The sequence below is a fragment of the Vidua macroura genome, chromosome 22, assembly GCF_024509145.1.
Source record: "Vidua macroura isolate BioBank_ID:100142 chromosome 22, ASM2450914v1, whole genome shotgun sequence".
NCBI classification, from domain to species: domain Eukaryota; kingdom Metazoa; phylum Chordata; class Aves; order Passeriformes; family Viduidae; genus Vidua; species Vidua macroura.
Genome location: NC_071592.1, coordinates 1,441,219 through 1,465,651, shown reverse-complemented (window position 1 = coordinate 1,465,651; position 24,433 = coordinate 1,441,219). Strand labels below are relative to the sequence as shown.

At 47.1% G+C, this 24,433-nt stretch overlaps 1 protein-coding gene across 2 annotated transcripts; it reads left to right on the top strand.

Moving 5' to 3' along the window:
• The first annotated feature begins 5,278 nt into the window (after positions 1–5,278).
• Positions 5,279–23,659, top strand: TTC12 (tetratricopeptide repeat domain 12). Of its 2 annotated transcripts, XM_053997042.1 has the most exons (21): positions 5,279–5,397; positions 5,946–6,097; positions 6,376–6,406; positions 6,901–6,978; positions 7,829–7,950; positions 8,635–8,694; positions 9,141–9,212; positions 9,566–9,626; positions 9,708–9,896; positions 10,433–10,499; positions 10,985–11,073; positions 11,637–11,802; positions 13,116–13,208; positions 13,355–13,418; positions 15,231–15,365; positions 16,440–16,541; positions 17,873–17,941; positions 19,543–19,644; positions 20,554–20,653; positions 22,186–22,411; positions 23,501–23,659. In XM_053997042.1, the coding sequence occupies exons 1-21, from the start codon at positions 5,334–5,336 to the stop codon at positions 23,574–23,576; spliced, it is 2,118 nt and encodes a 705-aa protein (XP_053853017.1). In that variant the 5' UTR covers positions 5,279–5,333; the 3' UTR covers positions 23,577–23,659. The 2 variants fall into 2 exon arrangements, with proteins under 2 accessions (XP_053853017.1, XP_053853018.1); XM_053997043.1 differs by lacking the exons at positions 22,186–22,411; positions 23,501–23,659 and adding an exon at positions 21,625–21,918.
• Positions 23,660–24,433: the final 774 nt, after the last annotated feature.

Sequence of the window (24,433 nt, the reverse complement as noted above, 5' to 3'; positions counted from 1 at the left end):
TTCCATTTCCACCTGCCCCGAGCCCAGGCAGCTGCAGCCTCGGGGCTGCGATCTGTCCCCTCGAGGGGACCAGCCTGAGGGTGGTGGCACTGCCGTGGCTGCTCCGGGGTTGGTGGCACTGCCGTGGCTCGGTGTGTCCATCCCTGGGGTTGGTGGCACTGCCGTGGCTCAGTGTGTCCATCCCTGGGGTTGGTGGCACTGCCGTGGCTCTGTGTGTCCATCCCCAGGGTTGGTGGCACTGCCGTGGCTCTGTGTGTCCATCCCCAGGGTTGGTGGCACTGCCATGGCTCTGTGTGTCCATCCCCAGGGTTGCTGGCACTGCCATGGCTCTGTGTGTCCATCCCCAGGGTTGCTGGCACTGCCATGACTGCTCCAGGGTTGGTGGCACTGCTGTGGGTGCTCCGGGGTTGGTGGCACTGCCATGGCTCTGTGTGTCCATCCCCAGGGTTGGTGGCACTGCCATGACTGCTCCAGGGTTGGTGGCATTGCTGTGGCTCTGTGTGTCCATCCCTGGGGTTGGTGGCACTGCTGTGGCTCTGTGTGTCCATCCCTGGGGTTGGTGGCACTGCCGTGGCTGCTCCGGGGTTGGTGGCACTGCTGTGGGTGCTCCAGGGTTGGTGGCATTGCTGTGGCTTTGTGTGTCCATCCCTGGGGTTGGTGGCACTGCCATGACTGTTCCAGGGTTGGTGGCACTGCTGTGGTTGCTCCAGGGTTGGTGGCACTGCCGTGGCTCTGTGTGTCCATCCCTGGGGTCGGTGGCACTGCCATGACTGCTCCAGGGTTGGTGGCACTGCTGTGGCTGCTCCGGGGTCGGCGGCACTGCCGTGGCTCTGTGTGTCCATCCCCAGGGTCGGTGGCACTGCCATGACTGCTCCAGGGTTGGTGGCACTGCTGTGGCTGCTCCGGGGTCGGCGGCACTGCCGTGGCTCTGTGTGTCCATCCCCAGGGTCGGTGGCACTGCCGTGGCTGCCCCCTGCCTGTCCCCAGTGTCACAGGAGCGGTGCCATCTCGTGCTGCACCATTCGTACAGGTGACAATAGTGCGTCCCGCCCGTCAGCTTCCAGAGTGGCGTCTCCTTTTCACACTTTTCTATGGAGCCTTCAAACCCCACGTCTTTCACCACCAGGCTGTTTTGATAGTTGTTCTCAGCCCCTCCATGGCCATCCTTCCCCAGCATTCCCTACTTTTGGGGGCCTTCTATCTTGTTAAAAAAAGAAAAAAACAAAAAATCTTTTTACCGAGTGAAACATCGACTCCACCTTTATCCCCATTCTCACTGGTGTAAATACTGATACTAACTGAGGATTTTGACTTTGCATTCTGTCAGAATACTGTGTTCAAATAAAAACTACAAAAAAAAAAAAAAAAAAAAAAAAAAAAAAAAAAAAAAAAAAAAGCCAATGCCTGCAGTCTGCCCTTCTTTAGCTGCTCTGCCAGGGCCAGCGCCTGGTCCTGCTGCTCGTCCTGCCTGAGTGGCACTGAAAGCACTTTCAGCTTTATTTCTTTGTCCTTCTATATTTATTTCCTTATTTCCTGGAGGTAGCAAACACCAAAATGCAGTTTCACAGCTACTGGGAAGCTTTTTCCTCCCCAAAAAGGCACTTTTCTGTTGCCTGGCTGTGGAAAGGGTGACTGAGGGTTGGGTGTAAGGGGTGACCTCTGCCCAGCCTGAATTGGGTGCCTGAACTTACTGAGGTTTGAATGGAATTCATTTCTTCAATTAATTCATTTTAAAGTCTTGATCTTTTTTCTAAATTCCAGCTAAAAAAATTGACCAAACGCCCCACTTTAATTTTTTTTTTACTCTGGGGATTATGGGGAGGGGAGGGTTGTCTTATCTTCACCAATTCTGGCAAAACAGAGTGAATTCTCACATAGAAGTTCCCATTTAGCTGAAAAAGAGCTTTTTAAGCCATTCCCCGACCACCTGATGTAAAAAACACCAGCTCTTGCAAGTGGGGAAGCAGCAGTTGGCCCAAGTCCCTGGTTGGGGTTGAAGGGGAGGCGTGCTGGGGTTGCCCCTGGAGATTTGGGGTTGCCCTTTCTGGGTTCAGAGACCCCTCAATCCCCCCGGTCCCTGTGCATCGTGCCAGCTGGGTGGGACCTGTGCCCTGCCTTTGCCTGGCTCCCTGCTGCACCCCCTGAACCTGGAGGGGCTCAGGCCTTCCTCCCTCTTCTCCCAGAGAAGTGAAAAGGGATTTTCCTGCCCCTGGAGCTGGGGCTGCGCCCAGTGCCAAAACCACTGACAGATCCTTTGTTAGATCTTTATGTTCCTTCAGCCGTTTGCTGAACCCTCAGACCTTTTAATTTCCATTTAATTTTAATTTTCCCTCGTCTCTCCCTCTGTTAAGGCCATGGCACCCGACTGGCAGTGTCACCTTGGCTGAGTGTGGCTCCTTTTCCCCCGGGCTGAATTTGGGGTAAGTCTGAGCAGGGCTGGGGGGGGCTGGAGGGAGATTTTTGTGCTGCCTCTTTCTCTCATCCCTTCTAGAAATCATCATTATCTGGCCTTTTATCAGGTAGCAGTGTGTGACTATCGTGCATGAGCTTCAGAGCATCATTTTAAGTATTTTTTGAAGTATTCAGGGACTAAAGGTGCCTCTCCCCTCTGCACAGTCGCTGCCCTGTGTGGCTTTATTCCCCAGGTTTTGTGGGATAACAAATAAACCCCAAATTCCCGAGCATCCCACCACCCTAGCTATGACCTCGTGGGTTTTTAACTGGACACTGGGCTGGGAACAGCTTCATTAGAGGGGAAAAACCCCTTTGGGGTGGAGGGTGGTGTGGGCAGAGCTGATGGCAGTGAGGGGAGGGACAGGAACTGTTTGGGTTTGGGGCATGAGGGGGAAAAGGGTTATCCTGGCTGTTCCTACCAGGAAAAGGAATATCCTGGCTGTTCCTACAAGGAAAAGGAATATCCTGGCTGTTCCTACAAGGAAAAGGGATATCCTGGATGTTCCTACAAGGAAAAGGAATATCCTGGATGTTCCTACAAGGAAAAGGGCTATCCTGGCTTTTCCTGCCAGGAAAAGGAATATCCTGGATGTTCCTACAAGGAAAAGGAATATCCTGGATGTTCCTACAAGGAAAAGGGCTATCCTGGCTGTTCCTACAAGGAAAAGGAATATCCTGGCTGTTCCTACAAGGAAAAGGAATATTCTGGCTGTTCCTACAAGGAAAAGGGATATCCTTGCTGTTCCTACAAGGAAAAGGAATATTCTGGCTGTTCCTACAAGGAAAAGGGATATCCTGGGTGTTCCTACAAGGAAAAGGAATATTCTGGCTGTTCCTACGAGGAAAAGGGATATCCTGGATGTTCCTACGAGGAAAAGGAATATCCTGGATGTCCCTACGAGGAAAAGGAATATTCTGGCTGTTCCTACAGCCAAGGGATGGAGGGGATGGGGGATTCTGGCTGCCTGCGGAGCTCAGCACCTCTCTGGCACTCAGGATTCCATCTCCAGCTGATGAGGTGGGATGTGGAAGCGGGGCAGTGGATGCGGCTGGGCTGGCGGTTCCCGGTGAGGTCTCTAACTTCAGCCGCAGGGAGAGCTGTCCCAGTCCTGCCGGGTCCCTGTCCGTGTCCCAGCATCCCAAATAAAAGCAGGCTCGGGTCCCTGTCGCTGTGCTGTGGGTCCCTGTCCGTGTCCCAGCATCCCAAATAAAAGCAGGCTCGGGTCCCTGTCGCTGTGCTGCCGGGTTCCTGTGCAGAACGGCTGAGGACGTGCCGGGAATGGCAATCCCGGGCAGAGCAGCTCCGCGGTGCTCGGGCTCCCTGCGGTGGCCGACAGCTTCCATCGCCGCCGCCTCGCAGAGATCCGGAAAGCCTTTCAGGGAGATCGCAACAGAAAAATAATCCCAGTCCGGCATAAAAAGCGGGGCAAGCTGCAGGCTGGGCATCAGCAGGAATTTCTGCACGGGGAGGTTTAAACATCGGAGGGGCTGCCCGGGGAGGTTCGGAGTGCCCATCCCCGGAGGTGTCCGGGGCGGCAGCCAGAGCTCTGGGCTGGAGACAGGGTGGGGACGGCTCTCAGGGAGGGCTCGGCGGGGCCGGAGCTGCTTTCCAGCCGGGATAATCCCGGGATTCTGAGCCGGGGGCCCGCGGCCGGGACCTGCCGCTTTCCCGCCGAACTGCCGGCTCGTTTACATAACCCCGCCCTTCATTTGCATATCAAGCGACCGTTATCTACATAACCCCGCCCTTAATTTGCATACCAAGCAACCGTTATCTACATAACCCCGCCCTTAATTTGCATACCAAGCGACCGTTATCTACATAACCCCGCCCTTAATTTGCATACCAAGCAACCGTTATCTACATAACCCCGCCCTTAATTTGCATACCAAGCGACCGTTATCTACATAACCCCGCCCTTCATTTGCATATCAAGCGATCGTTATCTACATAGCCCCGCCCTTCATTTGCATCGCCACGCCCACCCGCGGGTGCGCGTCAGGCGCGTTCCCCTGGCAACGGCGCCGAGGGTTCGAGCCCGGCCCCGGCGGCTCCCGCTGTCCCCTCTGTGCCCTCTGTGTCCCCTCTGTGCCTCTTCTGTGTCCTCTCGGTGTCCCCTCTGTGTCCCTCAGTGTCCCCTCTGTGTCCCTCTGTGCCCCCTCGGTGTCTCCTCTGTGTCCCCCGGTGTCCCCTCTGTGTCCCCTCTGTGCCCCCTCGGTGTCCCCCCAGTGTCCCCTGGTGTCCCTTCAGTGTCCCGCAGTGTCCCCTCTGTGTCCCTCGGTGTCCCCTCTGTGCCCCCTCTGTGTCCCCCCGGTGTCCCCTCAGTGTCCCCTCTGTGTCCCTCTGTGCCCCCCCAGTGTCCCCTCTGTGCCCCCCCAGTTTCCCCTCTGTGTCCCCTCTGTGTCCCTCTGTGCCTCCTCTGTGTCCCTCGGTATCCCCTCGGTGTCCCCTCTGTGTCCCCTCGGTGTCCCCTCTGTGTCCCTCGGTGTCCCCCCAGTGCCCCCTCGGTGTCCCCCCAGTGCCCCCCGGTGTCCCCTCTGTGCCCCCCCGGTATCCCCTCGGTGTCCCCTCTGTGTCCCCTCTGTGTCCCTCGGTGTCCCTTCAGTGTCCCCCGGTGTCCCCTCTGTGTCCCTCTGTGCCTTCTCTGTGTCCCCTCTGTGTCCCTCTGTGCCTCCTCCGTGCCCCCTCTGTGTCCCCTCGGTGTCCCCTGGTGTCCCCTCGGTATCCCTCGGTGTCCCCTCTGTGCCCGGTGTCCCTCTGTGCCCCCTTGGTGTCCCCTCGGTGTCCCCTCTGTGTCCCTCGGTGTCCCCTCTGTGTCCCCCTGTGTCCCCTCAGTGTCTCCTCAGTGTTCCCCGGTGTCCCCGCGGTGTCCCCGGCCATGCTGCGGGACCAGGACACCGAGGCGGATTTCCAGCGCTTCCTGCGCCGCGTGGACGATGTCAGTGAGTGGCCGCGGGGAGGGGCAGGGCTGGGGGCGAGGGCGGCGGAACATCGCTGGGAAAGGGGGAGATCCCCGCTTCGGCTTGTTCCGCGTTCGCCCGCGAGGCTGTGGGGCGGCTCCGGGGGCTTCCTGCTTTTATTTGGGATGCTGGGAGCCGCTTGCTGCTCTGCGTTTCCGTAGAAGATGCTGCAGATTGATCCCCAGAAGGAACAAATGTCGGCACAAACTGCAAGGTGGCTCCTGAAAGTGACAGGGAATCCACGCCGGGAAAGTTGCTGTTTATTTATTATTGTTTATTATTTATTTGAAGTGCCCAAGGCCACACTGGAGCATCCTGGTCTACGGGAGGAGTGCCTGCCCACGGGACTGGGTGGGGTTTAAGGACTTTTCCAACCCAAACCATTCTGGGATTCTGTGATTTTATGGTAAAAGCCATCCTGGCCAGCGGTGCCTTCAAAGCAGGTGCCACCTGAACTCCTGGTCCTTCCACGTTTGAAGTCCTCTGTGTGTATATATATATTATTTGGGTTTTTTCTGTGATTTTTTTAGCCAATTTGCTGCAAGGCCTGAAGTCCCCGGACTCGTCTGTGCAGGAAAAAGCCATTGCTGAGGCAGAGCAAAGGCTCCGAGAGCAAGGAGCCAGCAGGGAGGAGGAGGAGGAGAGCAGGACCACGGTGAACAGAACACTCATCAACACTTCTGTAAGGGCGTTTCCTTCTGAAATTAAAGCTGGACTCAGTTCGGGTCTTGCCTCGTTAAAGACACAGATGGGAGCTTCCCAGAATGTCGGGATCTGTCAGATCCTCGCCATGCTGTGTTGAAATGTCAGACTGGTGCTCCTGCTGTGGGCCAGGCTGGGTTCTTCAGACGCCCCCAGACACTCCCCGATGCTGGCTGTGGCTTTGTGCAGCCCAGCCAAGTGTTCCTGTGCTGCTGTGCCTTTCCCCAAACCACCTGTGCTGTGTTTCTGTTTTTCCAGGGCACGGCGAGGGTGGAGGCAGCAGATGCAGGTAGGACAGTGCTCCTCTCAGGCTGTCACAGCTCTAAAACCAGCTCTGGCAGGGATGGAGTTCATGCCAGAGCTGATTCCACCCCTGCCAAAGTCCAAGCTGACTTTTTCTGGTGTCTTTAACCAAAATTCAGTCAGATCTAGGACCACACTCGAGGTCTTACCAGCATGGCTGTGTTTTTCACAGGTGGGAGCCTTGTTCTCTTCTGGCTCCTCATGTTTTTACACTTTTTATTGTGAATTTCAAAGCAAACCTGTTTGTTTGAGGAGAGGAGCTGCAGCAAGGCAGGCCGGATCCTCAGGGGTGGCATCATCATTGTCTGTGACAGCTTGTCAGCCACTGCCACTTTAACTCTGAAATGGCCCCTTAGTGTTGGCTTTTATTAACAAATTACTCAGAAATACCCTCGGAATGACTGCTTCTTCTCTGTTTTAATGAAGTTTCCTCTTTTTTTTTCCCCCCACTAAAATGCCACCAACTCTCCTGGCTGGAAGATGGCTTCCTGGCAGCTTTGGAGAAGGATGCCAAAGAACGAGCCCAGAGAAGGAGGAGGAATGAGCAGCTGGCAAACGGTGACTGCTGAGAGCCCTTCGGGCTCTTCCTGCAGAAATGACCTGTCAGGGACTGAGGGAGGCGTCCCCAGCCCTGGGACAGGCTCAGGGGTTCCTCAGAGCTGCTGCACCCTGCTTCTCTGCAGGATCTCCTGCTGCTGGAGCTGCTCTGGGACGGAGGGAGGGAGGGGCTTGGGGCTGGCTCAGTTTCCCCTCTGGAAGAGGAATGGCTGCAGTGAAATGATGGAAATGATGGAAATGATGGCTGGGCTGGAATGCTGGGGCTGTTCCAGCAGGAGAGCGAGGCCTCTGTCTGCTCAGAGTGCAAAGGGAAATGGGGGGGAAGGGAAATTGATAGATGGGAAATGGGTGGATGGGAAATGGATGGAAGGGAAATGGGTGAAAAGGAAATGGATGAAAAGGAAATGGGTGGAAGGGAAATGGGTGGATGGGAAATGGATGGATGGGAAGTGGATGGAAGGGAAATGGATGGAAGGGAAATGGATGGATGGGAAATGGGTGGAAGGGAAATGGATGGAAGGGAAATGGATGGATGGGAAATGGGTGGAAGGGAAATGGATGGATGGGAAATGGGTGGAAGGGAAATGGATGGAAGGGAAATGGATGGATGGGAAATGGGTGGAAAGGAAATGGATGGAAGGGAAATGGATGGATGGGAAATGGGTGGAAGGGAAATGGATGGAAGGGAAATGGATGGATGGGAAATGGGTGGAAGGGAAATGGATGGAAGGCAAATGGGTGGAAGGGAAATGGGTGAAAAGGAAATGGGTGGAAGGGAAATGGGTGAAAAGGAAATGGGTGGAAGGGAAATGGGTGGAAGGGAAATGGATGTGCTCAAGGCATTCTGCAGCCCTGAAGGAGCAGGGGAACGAAGCCTTCAGGGCAGGAGACTTCGCCCTGGCCATCCAGAGGTACTCAGAGGGGCTGGAGAAGCTGAGGGACAAGCAGGAGCTCTACACAAACAGGGCCCAGGTCAGTGGCAGGGAAGGAGCCACTTCTGGCTGGTTTTTGTGTTGCTGTGCCAGGGTAAAACCCCAAACCATTGTTCTGTTACACCCCCTTGGATGTGGTGAACCCCTGCTCCTCCAGAGCAACTGGGGGAAATTGTTCCAGTTCCCAGTTTTATTCAAACACTCTGATTTTTTTATTATTAATGCTTTTCCAGGAATCAATTCTATAACTGTAGAGTGAAACATTTGCTTTGCAGTGTCTATAAAAAACACTCTGATTTTTTTATTATTAATGCTTTTCCAGGATTCACTTCTATAACTGTAGAGTGAAATGTTTGCTTTGCAGTGTCTGAAAAGAAACATTTGCTTTGCAGTGTCTATAAAAAACACTCTGATTTTTTTTATTATTAATCCTTTTCCAGGAATCACTTCCATAGCTGTAGAGTGAAATATTTGCTTTGTAGTGTCTGTTTGCCTTGTATGCTCTGTGTGTTTGTGTGTGTGTGCAGAATTCTATTCTAAATTAGAAAACCCAGGGAGATGGCAGACAAGTTAGGAATGGAAATCACCCTGCAAAACCAATGGCCAGGCCAATCAGCAGTCTAATTTTCTTCTTTTTAATTAGCCAGTGTTGGTACAACAGCAAGCAGAAATTGCTTGAAGGATTCTAATTCTTCTGCCTGGACTTTTTTTCTGTTTATTTCAGGCCTACCTGAAGCTCCATGAGTATGAGAAAGCCATCAGTGACTGCGAGTGGGCATTAAAGGTAATTCCACAATTGTCAAGTGGTGAAGAACTCTAAAATCAGCATTATTTACAGAAATCCATATTTTTGACTCAAATGAACAGGAAAATAATCACCTTTTGGAAACCCTGCTTTCCACCCTCACCTCAAGCCTGTCTTTCTTGGGTGCCTGGGGGCAATAATGTGGCATAAAAACTTTAGACACCACTAATAAATGATATATATGAATAATTATATATATGAATAATATAATTATATATAGGAACAATTATATAAATTACTATTTATATATTATTTATTTCTTTCTAATAGATTATATATATATATAATTATATATATAAATTGTATAAATACCCTAATCTTTGCTTTGGGCAGCTCTAACAATTAATCAGAACGCTGCAAAAAAAACATTGAAAGGGTGAAATTTTCTGAACACATAACTGATAACGATCTCTGGTTGAACTCAGTGCAATAAGAACTGCCTCAAAGCCTATTTCCTCATGGGGAAAGCTCACCTGGCCCTGCAGCACTTCACTGAGGTAAGCTGGCTGAATTCCAGGGCCGTGGGACCACGTTTTGTTCTGCTTTGCTGGGTGAGAGGGAGAACGTCTCATGCCACGCCTCAGTTTCTGTTTTCTCACTGCAACTCTGGTTTTTTGCTCCTTGGGTTTTACTGGAAAATTCCCGTTGAATTTGCAGCAGCAGGCAGGTGTAGGGACTGAGAATATTTGACTTTTTTTGAGAGTTTTGATACCTGCGTCTCCATAAATTTTACTTCTCACATTTATTAAGGACTGTGGCCCCAAAATCTTTTGGGATCTGACTGGGATATCATTGATGCCATCTTCCTATTTCCAGCTGAAACTGAGAGCCCTTTTTTCTCCCCCTGAAGTCCAGGCAGTGCTACGAGAAGATGCTGCAGATTGATCCCCAGAAGGAACGCCTGGTTAAAGGTGAGAAATTGATATTTTCACTCTTGTTCTCTGGTGAAGAACAAGAGAATCTCCCTGCCACGCTTTTTTGTGCTCTCCCAGATTGTGTGGACGAGGCCAGGCTGGAGGAGAAGAGGCTGAGAGATGAGGAGAGAGCAGAGAGGGAGGTGCAGGCTGGGAGTGCTGCTGCTTTATCCATCCAGGAATTGCTGCAGAGCATCAGCAGCCCCCACCACGACATCCTCTACTACACAGGGGGCATCAGGCTCCTGGCAGAAGTTGTGAACAGTTGTGAGTGTTGGTGCAAAATGTTCATTTGGTTAATTGTTGTTAACGTGGGGAGGTGTAACCCAGGCAGAGGAGGGCAAGGGAGCAGCTTTTAAAGGAGCAGAGTGGCTGTTCCTGTATTTAAAACACCAAACTGGCAATGTTGGATATTTCAGCGTGGTCAGTAGGTGCTTACAGCATTTTTTAGAATCACACTGATGTTGTAGCTGAGCTGCTCAGAGTTCTGAGGGATTTGGGTCTCATTTGTTCTAAATATTTGTAATTCTGTGTTAAAGCCCGTTGAGTTACAAAGCTAATTTTGTGTTTCAGCCTTCCTAGATAATCTTTCACTCAAAGCCAACAGGACCAGGCATGAATTAGAGCAATTTTCAGCTTGAGAACCATTCCTGCTTCATTCCTTCTTGAATTTTCCCCCATTCCCAAGGATGTTTTTCCCCAGAGCTGCCGATGCAGTGACCTTTTCTTTTAGCACTGTGCAGGAAGAGCAGGAGCCTGCCTGGCTGTCACACACCTGAGCTGTTTGTCTCTGCCTCTTCCAGGCACTGGGCAAACGCTCTTCAGGACAAACAATGGCTTCAGTATCCTCAGGAACGAGGCTGTCAGAGGGTGAGAGCTCTCCAGAGGGGCACTCCAGCCTGGGGAAATGGGAATATTGTTTTCAAGAAACAGAATCACCTCTTGAAATGCAGATGAACTGATCAGAGGAGGATGTAATCCCAGATTTTAGTGCCTGAATGGGGGGACTTGTACCTGACTCTGACACAAACAGAGCTCCCTTAGATGCAGGGAGGAGAATCCATGGCTTGCTGTTTGTGTCTGCTCTTTCTGGGCAGTTATCCTATCCCTGGTGGTGAGAGCAGGTTTGCAGAAAAAATCTGAGTAGAAAAGAACATCTGAAGGCTCTGGCTGCACCCCCTGGTGCTGGGATTGGGCACCAGTGAACATTTGGGTGTTCCTGGCACTTGTTAGGGCTCATCCATATGTTGGGTGGTGGCTGCAGACAGACCTGAGGGGTGAAGCACGTACAAATTGCCATTCCCTGGGTATTTCCCACCCTTTGCTCTGTTCACAAGCTGACTTTTCTCATTCAGGGCCTTCTGTGCAGAGAGCAAAAGCCCTGCTGAGGTGGAGCTCTGTGTTTCCCTTCTCCTCCTGTGGCAAGCTGCCTGTGCTGGGAACGGTAAAGCCCTGGGATCCACACTGAGCCCCGTTAATGTGAGATTAATTTGGCATTTCTGGGCTGGCACTGGGGCTGGGCATGGCCACCCCTCTCCCAGAGCACCTGGAGCCATCCAGACGTGGTTGTAACCCGAGTTGTGTAGCTCAGAGGAGGTGCTGGGTGCAGCCATAATTTTGGCAGGACGAAATTTCCACTCCGTGAGCATTTCAAATCCACACAACGGGTGGGAAGTAAATTCCCTGTGATTTTTGCTGCTCTTAAGATAATACCACTTGCACAATTTTCTCTGTTTTATGCAAAAAGCAGAGTTTTATAGAAGAGAAGGCTGAATTATTTTAGAATTAGCAGTGCTTGGGCAGGTGCCTGCCTCTGTTTTTAGGGAATACCCACGTGGGTGAGAAATGGGCTGGGGTGGGGGGTAAAGTGGAAATGCAGAATATTGGTGCCTGTGCTGCCTTGCGTGGTCCAGCTGTTCAAATAAAACATTCATGCTGAAAAAGAAAATAACTGAAATGAGGATGCCAGTGAGTGACATTGCAGTGAGATTTCCTCTCTCCTTCCAGAGGAAAATCAGCGTCTCCTGTTGGCCCAGCCCGAAGTGAGTGCCCAGCTGCCAGAGCTGCTCTCCTCTGGCACAGCCCAGATCCAGAGGGAGACCTTGGCACTGATCTCTCTCTACTCAGAGCACCAGAGAGGCCGGAGGCTGCTGGTCAGGCAGGACCTGAGCAGGTGAGCAGCACCAGGAAAGTGCCCTGGCAGTGTCAGAGCTGCCCCAGCTCCAGGGGGAAAAGGGGACTCGGGGGTGACTGTTGCCCTGATTTTTAAAGGTGTTAAGTTTTCTTTTATAGTTCTTTTGAAAGTTTTAAAGTTCTTTTAAAAGTTTTCCATGCCTTCTGATGTTTCCATATTTCTAGTGGAGTTGTCATGCACTGTTCATGTAAATAATGATTGTTTTGCATTCTTCCTTGTGGGAGGAGAGAATTGATGGACTGTTGGTTTGACCAGTGTGGTTGGAGAGGTGGCAATTCCATCCTCCAATCCATTGTCACTTTTGGAACTCTATATATTGCGAGGTCAGAAATAAAATTGGCTCTTTTTTCTCTTCTGAACTCACCAAGCTTCTGTGAGCTCATTTCGTGTCCCATAGCGCCAGGTGACCTCATCACTCTCCACAGCTCCTGAAAGGTGGCTGTGCTCAGTTCCTCTTTCTCCAGGAACTGCCAGAACCAGAGCACACAGCCCTGAGCTGCACCGAGGGAAAGTTAGGCTGGATATCAGGAAAAAGGGTGATAAAGCTCTGGAATGGCTGCCCAGGGAGGTGGTGGAGCCACCACCCCTGGGTGTGTTTAACAAATCCTGGATGTGGCACTGGGTGCCAGGGTTGAGTTCAGGTGTTGGGGCTGGGTTGGACTCGATGATCTTGGAGGTCTCTCCCAACCCAGTGATTCTGTGAATTCCTGGGGGGACACAGTGACACTGAGCCTTCTGCCCCTTGGGGACAGGCCTGGCCTGGCAAAAGTGGGAGCTGGATGTGTGGGGTAGAGCTGCAGGAAGTTTTGATGTCTGAAACATCAAGATTTAAGTTAATTCCTGTAATTTTGAGTCCCCTCCTCTAAACCCATGTAGCACTCTCGCCCTGGTACCTCTAAAATCTCCTGGATTCCAGCTGAGAGTCTCTCCTCATTTAAAAATGGGGATTTGGGGTTAGTTTGTGTTGCCATGGCTCACTGAGCAGGGAAGGAAAGCCCATTGCATTGCCTTTGTCCCATTATCCTGCTGCTTCCTCCCAGGTCACCCTGAGAAATGTCCATTTACTGGTTTGGAGTGATAATGGGTGATCAGGAGACACTGGCCATTTTTCCTGGGGAGGAAAGCTGAAAGGAATGAGCCACATCTCAAAGGCTGCTAAAAGAATCAGATTTAACTGTGGCTTGAAACACCAACAACCTAAAAAAATAGATTTTTGATCTTCAATGATTAAACCAAGGCTGACACCAATTTTTGGTTGTTTTTTTTTTTTTTTTTTTTTATTTTAACACCAGATGGCTGCAGATTTTGATGGCATTTGTCAAGTGCACTGATGCAAGGGCTGATAGTGCCATGAACATCCTGTCTGACTTAGCTGGGGAGGAAAGGTAATTTATTTAAATTCCTCACTCATTTCTCTAAAGCTGTGCTGTGAGTATGACCTTTGCTCTGAGCTTACTGGGGCTCCTACTGCTCTTCTCTTGCCTCTAGCTGTGGTTTTTGACTAAAACTTTGTTTTTTTATCCCCCAACAGGTTCCAGACCCAGTGTCGGGCCATGCTTTCCACGGGTGTTTTACCTTTATTCACACAGTTGCTGGTAGGGAAGATCTGATTTTGTATTTCCAGTTTATTTTTGTGTAACACGTCCTATGTCTGCTGTGTGGGTGTAAGAAATTGAGTTTTTTTTCAGGAAAATGTTCTTTTCTCCAATATTTTGTCCCACAAATCCCTAGTTTAATATTCAGTATAAACTCTGGCCTTGGTTGCAGATTCCCACTGATAATTTCACCTTCAGCTTTGAGTTTTGCTCTTCTTGATGTGACTTTAATCCCCTGTCAGCAACCTGTTGTGTACCTGGATGGTGATTTTTGCCTTCTAATCTGAGGGATCAGGGTGAGGAGCTGACATTGGGTGCCGAGGTAGAGAATCCCTTTCCTGGGCATCCTTTATTCCAGCAGCACATTTAAAATGTCCTGGTGCAGAAACCTGTCCTGAGGGAGGGGGAAGATTGATTCTGCTGGGCAGTAAAATACTCCCATTTCTCCAAATGAGCAGCAAGGCAATAATTTCATAACTTTCCCATTGTTTGTGTTTCTTCTTGCTGGAATTCCAGCTGCTCTGTGCCCTGAGGGAGAGCCTGCAGGAAATGTTCACACCTGGGGATCAGGGGACACAAAAATCCCTTTTCCCCAGAGCTCATAAAGCAGAAGATGAAGTGAAAATGGGGGAAATCTGCAAAGCTTGGGCAGCTGGGCTTTACCAGAGAGCTGCTGCAGTGCCCGTGGCCAGAGGGGCTGCTGAACTGTGGTGAAAAATTAAGACTTCACAGTTTTAATAAAGATTTGTAGGGCCGGTATGTTCCTTCCAGCGCTGGGCGCTGCTCATGGGGGCAGTTTCTTTATTTAAAGGACACGTGCGCCCCTGAGGAGCCTTGATCTTGTTCTTATTACTCTGTACTAATTTACATATACATAGAATCTTACAGTAGGTTCATGCATATTCATTCTGCTGATTTCACGTTACAATTTGTAGTTCGTCTGTTGTATAGAGAACTTTTTAATATTTTTGTCTATTTCTTGTGAATTAGCTTTGGTTTTTTTTGTTTTTTTTTTTGTTTTAGAGTTCAAGAGGCTCTTCTTATATCTTTACTTTAGAGACTGTATTTTTTCTCTCTGGCTGGGACAGTTTTACAAACACAGCATAATTAACAGACTAAACACACTTCATATTTTATATTTTACTAAGCACATTATATATATATCATACTATTTTATATTTTATATTTTACTAAGCATATTATACATATAATATATTTCATATTTTATATTTTATTAAGCATTTTGTATATATATCATCCTATTTCATATTTTATATTTTACTAAACATATTATATAAATATAATACTATTTCATCTTTTACTAAGCATATTATATATATCATCCTATTTCATATTTTATATTTTACTAAACATATTATATAAATATAATACTCTTTCATATTTTACTAAGCATATTATATCTATATTATCCTATTTCATATTTTATATTTTACTAAGCACATTATGTAAATATTATCCTATTTCATATTTTATATTTTACTAAACATATTATATAAATATTATACTATTTCATATTTTACTAAGCATATTATGTATATCATCCTATTTCATATTTTATATTTTACTAAGCATCCTATTCATATTTTACTAAGCATATTATATATATCATCCTATTTCATATTTTATATTTTACTAAGCGTATTTCATATTTTACTCCCGTTAACAAGCTACCGCGCGGCACATTTGCCTTAAATCTAAATATCTTTTTCCTCTGTACACACACACACGCGCACAGAGTGCCGTGAGCCGCTGCCTTGGGGCTGACTCTGCCTTGCCTTGCTGTGTTTGCAGGCGCGTGCCGGGCAGGCGGAGCGGGCAGCGCTGGCGCGGGCGGTGGCCGTGCTGGGCAGTCTGTGTGCAGATGTGCAGCTGCGGGCACAGCTGGCTCGGAGCAGGCACTGCTGGCAGGCCTGCCTGCAGCTGCTGGTAAAGGAACCAGCCCTCCCCCTGTTTGTCTGCTCCTTCGCTCCAGCTGGGATTTTGGGGGGGGGGGGTCTCAGAGCTGCCCCCAGCTGTTCCCTCCAAAGCGGCCCCGTCCTGTTGGAAGCTTTTTCTGCAGCCTCGGGTCAAGTAAAGTATTTTCTTGTGGGTCTGCGCTCTTCAGCACAGAAAGTTTAAAATTCTTCAGCACAGAAAGTTTAAAATTCTAGTTTAAAATTTTTCAGAACACAAAGTTTAAAATTCTAGTTAAAGTTAACTAGAAAGTTAAAATCCTAGTTTAAAACTCTTCAGCACAGAAATTTTAAAATTCTTCAGCACAGAAAGTTTAAAATTCTTCAGCACAGAAAGTTTAAAATTCTAGTTAAAGTTAACTAGAAAGTTAAAATTCTAGTTTAAAACTCTTCAGCACAGAAATTTTAAAATTCTTCAGCACAGAAAGTTTAAAATTCTTCAGCACAGAAAGTTTAACATTCTAGATAAAATTAACTAGAAAGTTAAAAGAAAGTTTAAAATTCTTCAGCAGAGAAGGTTTAAAATTCTAGTTAAAGTTAACTACAAATTTAAAAGAAAGTTTAAAATTCTTCAGCACAGAAAGTTTAAAATTATTTAGCACAGAAATTTTAAAATTCTTCAGCACAGAAAGTTTAAAATTCTTCAGCACAGAAAGTTTAAAATTATTTAGCACAGAAATTTTAAAATTCTTCAGCACAGAAAGTTTAAAATTCTTCTGCACAGAAGGTTTAAAATTCTAGTTTAAAACTCTCCAGCACACAAATTTTAAAATTCCAGGATTCTAACACCTTCCAGGTGAGGCTGTGCCGTGAGCACAGTCCCCAAACGCTGAAGGTTCAGGGGGTGGGAAGGGATCTCTGTAACATCCCGAACATCCCAAATTTGGGGTGTGCAGCTCTGGGTCCCACACACGAGGCTTTGTGTCACAGAGGGTCCTCAGCTCTGCTTCTCCCAGAACTTTTCCTCCCCCTGGAGCTCCCTGGAAGGCTGAGGAAGGGCCTGGCCTGGCCCTGGGAGCTGATTTTGGTGCCCTGCTCTCTCTCTCAGGATGGGTGCCCTGATGCCAGCAGCCCTGGGTACCAGCAGTGCGTGTTTGCAGTGCTGGGGCTGATGATGAACCTGCTGCTTGAATCCAATGGCACCATCCAGGTAGGCAACATCTGGGAATTTAAAAAAAAAATTACAGCGTTGCAGGTTGTTTTTAAGGGTAGTTGGCAATTTAAGTAGGCTGGAAAGTGAAATAAGCTACGGAATTTTCTCCTCTGCCACCACCTCCAATACATAAACAGCTATGAGGACAAAACCCGTGTGAAGTGCATAAATTGTCTTGCCATAGTGGTATAAATGTTTTCTCTGGAATCACTCTGCAACTGTGCCGTGTTCTGAGGTCCTGGCTGCATTCCAAAACCCTCCAAAGCTCAGGATCCCAGCAGGAAGGCAGAGTTCCGCAGGGTGCTGCAGAGCTGCTGGCTCCCTGCTGTCCCCTCATCTCCAGGGGATTCCTTGGCCCTCCCAGCCCCAGCTGCAGCTCAGTTTCCCCTGAGTATCCCCTGAGTATCTCCTGAGTTTCCCCTGAGTATCCCCTGAGTATCTCCTGAGTTTCCCCTGAGTATCTCCTGAGTATCCCCTGAGTTTCCCCTGTCTTTTCCCTGAGTATCTCCTGAGTTTCCCCTGAGTATCTCCTGAGTTTCCCCTGTCTTTTCCCTGAGTATCTCCTGAGTATCTCCTGAGTATCTCCTGAGTTTCCCCTGTCTTTTCCCTGAGTATCTCCTGAGTTTCCCCTGAGTTTCCCCTGTCTTTTCCCTGAGTATCTCCTGAGTTTCCCCTGTCTTTTCCCTGAGTATCTCCTGAGTTTCCCCTGAGTACCCCCTGAGTTTCCCCTGTCTTTTCCCCAAGTGTTCCCTGTGTTGTTTTCCCTGAGTTTTTCCTGACTTTCCCCTGAGTTTCCCCTGAACTTCCCCTGAGTATTCCCTGTGTTGTTTCCCCTGTGTTGTTTTCCCTGTGTTTCCCCTGTGTTTTCCCTGTATTTTCCCTGACTTTTCCCTGTGTTTCCCCTGTGTTTCCCCTGTGTTTCCCCTGTGTTTCCCCTGTGTTTTCCCTGACTTTTCCCTGTGTTTTCCCTGACTTTCCCCTGACTTATTTCCCCTGACTTTTCCCTGACTTTTCCCTGTATTTTCCCTGAGTTTTCCCTGTGTTTTCCCTGTGTTCCCCCTGTGTTTCCCCTGACTTTTCCCTGTGTTTTCCATGTATTTTCCCTGTGTTTTCCCTGAGTTTTCCCTGACTTATTTCCCCTGTGTTTTCCCTGACTTTTCCCTGACTTTTCCCTGTATTTTCCCTGACTTTTCCCTGTATTTTCCCTGTGTTTTCCCTGACTTTTCCCTGACTTTTCCCTGTATTTCCCCTGTGTTTCCCCTGTGTTTCCCCTGTGTTTCCCCTGTGTTTTCCCTGACTTTTCCCTGACTTTTCCCTGTGTTTTCCAGGACTTTGCCGTGCCCATCAGTGGCAGGTGCCTGGCTCTGCTCAGCCATCAGGACGGAAGGATTGTCACAGTAAGTCACCAACAAAAGCTGGGTTTGGCTCTCCTGAGCTCTTCAGAGCAAACCTCTGCCCTGAGCAGGAGGTTTTGAAGCCTAAACCACTCCTAACAGCAATAAAGAAACAACAGATCGCTTTTATATTCATTTTTATATGGTTTGATGCGAGAGGTTTTCAGGCTTCTCTTGAAATCTGTTTAATAGAAGCTCTTACAAACCATTTCAGTATGGGACCTGTGAAAAATGCATATTTTATGATTGGCTTTTCGCAAATATTAAATTGAATGCTGTATGTGTTATGTTATATTGATTAGAAGTGCTGTATTAACATTTTTAATAGCACCGGAAATGTAGTTTTGTAGTTAAAACGAAGATTTAGTAGTTAAAATAGAAGCTCTGGATGTGGGGTTTTTTGGAAGGAATGAGATACTCTCTTTGAGATAACAGTCACAGAACACCTAAATCTTCCAGAGAAGAGGAATTGATGGGTTTTGTATCAGAAAAAGCTAATTTCTTCAGGCCTTGCTCAGCCTCAAAGATTAAAAGAATTTAATCTTTTAATGGGGATTAAAAGAAGCAGTTGACATACAACAGACAGAGTTTCTTGTTTTAAATAGAATGTATGCATAACCATGAAATACGTATGAATATGCAACAGGCTGTTGCTTTAAGGGTTTTTCCTTGGTTCACAGGGTATGGTTTTGGCAGCTCAGTCCCCAAAAACTTCCAGAATTCTTTGCTTTTTATTGTCTCGTAGTGTCCTGATCCTCATTGTCCAAATTACATTAGTAAATTTAGTAAAATTACATTGTGCTTAGTAAAATATAAAATATGAAGTGTGTTTAGTCTGTTAACTATGCTGTGTTTGTAAAACTGTCCCAGCCAGAGAGAAAAAATACAGTCTCTAAAGTAAAGAGATAAGAAGAGCCTCTTGAACTCTAAAACAAAAAAAAAAAAAAAGAAAAAAACTAAAGCTAAATTCACAAGAAATAGACAAAAATATTAAAAAGTTCTCTATACAACAGACGAACTACAAATCTGATTTTATTTATAACTCTTTTATTACGAATAAACTTTTAAAATTTAAAAAAACCCAAGTGATTGGTGTTTTTTCCCAGGAGCATTTAAAAATCAGTGGAGAGCAAAGAGCATTTGGGTGTTCAGCTGTTTCCCTTTGCAGTTCTTGGGTGGGAATTACAATTGTGCTCCTGGGACTGGGGTGGGACTCCAGGCAGGAGCAGATGTGGGCTCTGAGTCCCTTCCCTGAGCTCCCAGGAACTTTTCTGAGCTGTTTTACTTCTCTCAGTGCCAGCAGTGCTGGGCTGCTCTCTGCCAGGACTTTGTACTTTTATTTTTTAATCAGTGAACACCCAGGGTCCCAGTTTGGGCTCATCTCTCCCTGTGCTGAAGCTCTGCTGTGCTCAGTTTCCAAGGAACAGCAAAAAAAGCCACATCCTTTGTTAGATTCTGCAATTCTGGGATTTCCTTAATTTCTGTGAATTTCTCCTTTCAACGCTTCAATTCCTTCAGTCTCACCGTGCCAGGAACAAAACAATCAAGCTGCCTGGAGCAATAAATGTTTGCTTTTGCCTCTCTCTCGTTTTGCCCTCCTTTAGAGAGCCACAGGAGTTCTGAGCCGTGCCCTGCCGGCCTCTCCCGCAGCAGTGGAGGAAGTGGTGAAAGGAGGAGTGGTGAAGAAAATGCTCAAATTGCTGAAAGTGAATCCAACTTTTTGTTATTTCTGCCTCCACTGTCCCCCTGAGCAAAGCCACCCCCCCTGGCCTTGTGCTCCTCTCCCTGGAGGATGTGGCTGCATCCTTGTCCATTGTAACAGTGCCCCAGGTTTCACGTGAAGCCTTTTACATTTTTTAAAAAAATTCTTAATTCTAATTCTTCATTATTTTTTTTTTCTTAAATATTTAAAATTTTTTTTCTTTAATTCTTTCTCCTTTAATTTTTTAAATTCTTAATTCTAATTCTTCATTATTTGTTATTTAACCTTTTAAATTTAATTTTTTTCTTTAATTCTTTCTCCTTATTTTTTTTTAATTCTTAATTCTAATTATTATTTAATTTTTTATTTAATTTTTTTCATTTAATTTTTTCTTTAATTCTTTCTTCTTAATTTTTTAAAATTCTTAATTCTAATTATTATTTAAATTTTTTATTTAATTTTTTTCATTTAATTTTTTTCTTTAATTCTTTCTTCCTAATCTTTTTTAATTCTTAATTCGAATTCTTCTTTAATTTTTACTTTTTAATTTTTTCTTTAATTCTTTCTTCTTAATTTTTTCTTTAAAAATCCTTAATTCGAATTCTCCTTTACATTTTTTTTTTCCCCTTTAATCTTTGCTGTATATCTGTGCCCGCCGGGTGTTTATACAGATCAAGTTAGTCCAGAATAAAAACCCTGGGGCTCTCATCAGGGGGAGCTGATGTGGAAAGAACTGCCCTGTAGAGATGCAGGGAATTTTGTGCATCCACGGGTGGCAGGAATTAAATGAGATTGAGGTGATGCCAGCCTGAGGTGATGCCAGCCTGAGGTGATGCCCTGAGAAGTTTTCATGCCCGAGGAGCAGCTGGGAGTGCCCACGGTGCCCGCTGCTCTCTCTGCTTTCCCCCCTCAGGCCGGGGCACAGCTCACATCCAGCTCTGCCATCCAGACCCTTTCCATCTGCGCCAAGAGCAGCCGCAGAGCTCAGCAGGAGCTGCTGAAGTGGGATAAAAGTGAGTGAAGCTTGGGATTTCCAGGCCTTGGGGCTGTTCCTGGTGTCCTCCGTGGGGGTGTTGCCCTGCCATTAAAGGCAGCAGGAGCTGGAGGCAGAGGAATGGTGCCAGAGCAGTTTTAGGGTCAAAATCTGCGAAATCTGAGCAGTTTTAGGGTGCTGCTGATCTGCTCTGCTCTGTGGTACAGCCCTGCTTGCATTGCTTTAAAACCCAGCCCCTGTCAAAGCTGATGGAACCACAGCAGAGAACCCTGAGATTTTTTTTTTTTTCTGCGAAATCTGAGCAGTTTTAGGGTGCTGCTGATCTGCTCTGCTCTGTGGTACAGCCCTGCTATCATTGCTTTAAAACCCAGCCCCTGTCAAAGCTAATGGAAGCACAGCAGAGAACCCTGAGATTTTTTTTTTTCCTGCAAAATCTGAGCAGTTTTAGGGTGCTGCTGATCTGCTCTGCTCTGTGGTACAGCCCTGCTTGCATTGCTTTAAAACCCAGCCCCTGTCAAAGCTGATGGAACCACAGCAGAGAACCCTGAGATTTTCACTGGCTGAGCCTGCCAAGGAGCTGCCAGTTCTAGCTGCACCCCAAGGATTTCCTCTCATGAAAAGCCTCTCGGAGCATCCCCTCCCCTTTGTGCAGCCAGACTCCTCCAGAGCTTTCATTGCCTCAAGCCAGCAGCAGCACTTCAGCCTCATTGTCCCCACCAAAACTCTGGGGTTTAACCTGTGAGAAGTCACTAATTCTTATTTTGTCAGCTCTGTTTGCCAGAGGAAACCTCCCAGGTGAGAAAGCCGTGGCTGTATTTATCTATTTTATCATTATCAGTGATAATGATGTTCAGGATGTTCAGGATTCTGTGGCCTGAGACGCTGCTGCTGCTTTCAGGTGTCAGAGCCAAAACTCTCTGCTGTCCTCAGGGGCAGCTCCCAGGTGAGCTCTGGATGCACAGAAAGCTTTTTTTATGTTCCTTTTCCCAGCTGTTCTTTGCACAACAGCATTTCTGGTCTAAGGCAGCTGACGTGGCACGTTCAGCTCTGTGTGAGAGAGACCTCTGGGCAAGTGGAGCTCAGGCAGCTCCTGCCTGTCACCCTGCTCCAAGAATGACACAAGAACAGACAAGAGACCAAATTGCAAGAGGAGAAAAAGAAACTTTAATACAAAGGATTCTCCAGCTTATATAGACCGATGCATTCTACTGCATTGGCTAGTTAATAAAAAAACATCTTTCTCACACACCGTCCTTGAGAGGAACAGAAAAGCAAGGTGGAAAAACACCACTGCTTTATGGAATGTGATACTAACAGGGTATCACATTCCTACAGCTCCCTAAAAAGTCTTACAAGCCACTGTGAGAACCCATTGCTGTTTGTCTCTCCCTGCCCAGGCTGGCATCCACACCTGGCTGAGAAACTGCCACGAAATCCCCTCGCTGCTCCAGCTTTTGCAGGGAAACAGCCCCAGAGCCAGCCCCTGCAGGCAGCGGGGAGCAGCTGGAGCAGCTCTGGCCGTGCCTCACAGAGATTTCCCCCTCCTGCCAGGCTTCCAGGTGCTGCTCAGGCTGCTGGACTCGGGGGACGAGGCGACTGTGGGGAACGCAGCTTTGTGCCTGAGCCAGTGCCTGCTCCTGCCCGGGGCTGCCTCCTCCCTGCTGGGCTCCAGCGTGGTGCAGCTGCTGCTCAGGCAGGCCGGGGGAGATGCTCTCAACACCTCGGTGCAGCAGAACTCAGCCATTGCCCTGGCCAGGCTCTGCGTGGCTGAGCCGAGGTAGGCCCCACAAAATCCCTCTTTTTATTTCCCTTTTCTGTTATTAGGTGATAATCCCTGAGAAACCAACTGGGGTAAGCCGAGTCTGTTAGGTTAATTGATGTAAATTCTATTGAATTTATAGATGAATAAATGCTATGAATTTATTAGAATAGATAAATAGAATAAATAGAATATAGAATATAGAATATAGAATATAGAATATATAGAATATAGAATATAGAATATATAGAATATATAATAGAATATATAGAATATAGAATATAGAATAGAATATATAATATATATAATAGAATATATAGAATATATAATAGAATGTATAGAATATATAATAGAATGTATAGAATATATAATAGAATATATAATATATAGAATAGAATATATAGAATATAGAATAGAATATATAGAATATAGAATATATAGAATATAGAATAGAATATATAATATATAGAATAGAATATATAGAATATAGAATAGAATATATAATATATAGAATAGAATATATAGAATATATAATATATAGAATATAGAATAGAATATATAGAATAGAATATATAGAATATATAATATATAGAATATAGAATAAATTCTATGAATTCTAGTTCCTTCCTCCAGCCAGAATTCCCCCTTTGTGATCTGTCCCCAGGTCCTGCTCTGGGGCTCCTGGGGTGCCAGTTCTGTCCCCACATCTTCCAAGGAGTTCATTGACAGAAGGGGTGTTAGAAATCTGTAGATCCCAAATGAGCACCAGAGAAAGTACCAGCCCTGAGATCTGTCTAAAACAGCAGAGATGGAAGGGAAACTCTTTATTTTCTTAGTTTTGTCAATCTGAAATGCCACCTATTTGAAGGATGTCATTTATGTGCCTTTCTGAGGGCAGTAATAATCTAGAAACTCTATTAAGAGTATCTGTATGAACTCTATTATTAATATTATTATTATTATTATTATTATTATTATTATTATTATTATTATTATTATTAATATTATCTAGAAACTCTGTTTTATATTAAATATAGCATTAAACACCCCTGAAAGCTTAAAACTCCAGTTTTTAGTCACCACCTGTTCCCCCTGTTGTCTCTCCAGGCACATGCATCAGCTGAGGAGGCTCAATGGCCTGGCCATCCTGAACTCCTCCATGAAATACGTGCACAGCAGCTGAACTCCTCAGAAACCCTCCACAAGCGCCCTTCATCTCACTGCTGTCGAGTTTTCTTTGCTTTAATAAAATTAATTCAAAGCACATCAACTTGTCAGTGGCTTTTTGGAGCGGTTTTGGTCCCCCACAGAAGCCAGTGAAACACTCTCAGGAGGAAGAAGTTGATTTCTTATCTCAGCTACCAGCTGAAGTTCCCCCTTGCATTAGGCTGCCTTTGCTTTAATAATTGACATAAATTTAATCAGTGGCCGTGAATGCAGCCTGGCTTTTTTTGGTTGGTTTTGAACACAGGAAACAGAAGAATTTATTACATTTCTGTGAAGAATAAGCACAGGCCAGCCCAGTCTGACTTTAAAATGGCTCTTCAGCTCCCCTCCTTGGCACCTGGGGGGTCAGTTCTGTGGGGAACCTTTGTCCCCTCAGAGCTGGGGCTGACAAATTTTCCAGAGAGCAGCTGAATCAGCTTCCCACAGCAGAGGAGGGATATTCTGGGATGGCAGGAGTGCAATGGATCACCTCAGTTTAATCATCTGGGGGGGTTTTGGGGTTACAGCCTGCCCAGACAGGTAACAAACCCCACGTGGAGGGTGCAGGTGGCAGGAATTTTCCTTCCAGGGAGGGGGAAAAGCTGCCCTTGGTTCTGCCAGGGAGGTGAGGGCAGGTTTGGGCTGGCAGGGGGGTCAGTGAGTTCCTGCTGGCTGCCCCGGCTCAGCCTGGAGGATGGAGGGAATATTGTTGAATAATGGAGAATATTGTTGGTGCCAGGGAGCCTCCCTGGCTGGCCCTGCTGCTCCCAGCTGTCAGTAGGGCTTTATCTGCCTCTGCTCAGGTGTTCTCACACAGGCAGGGCTGTGTCAGCC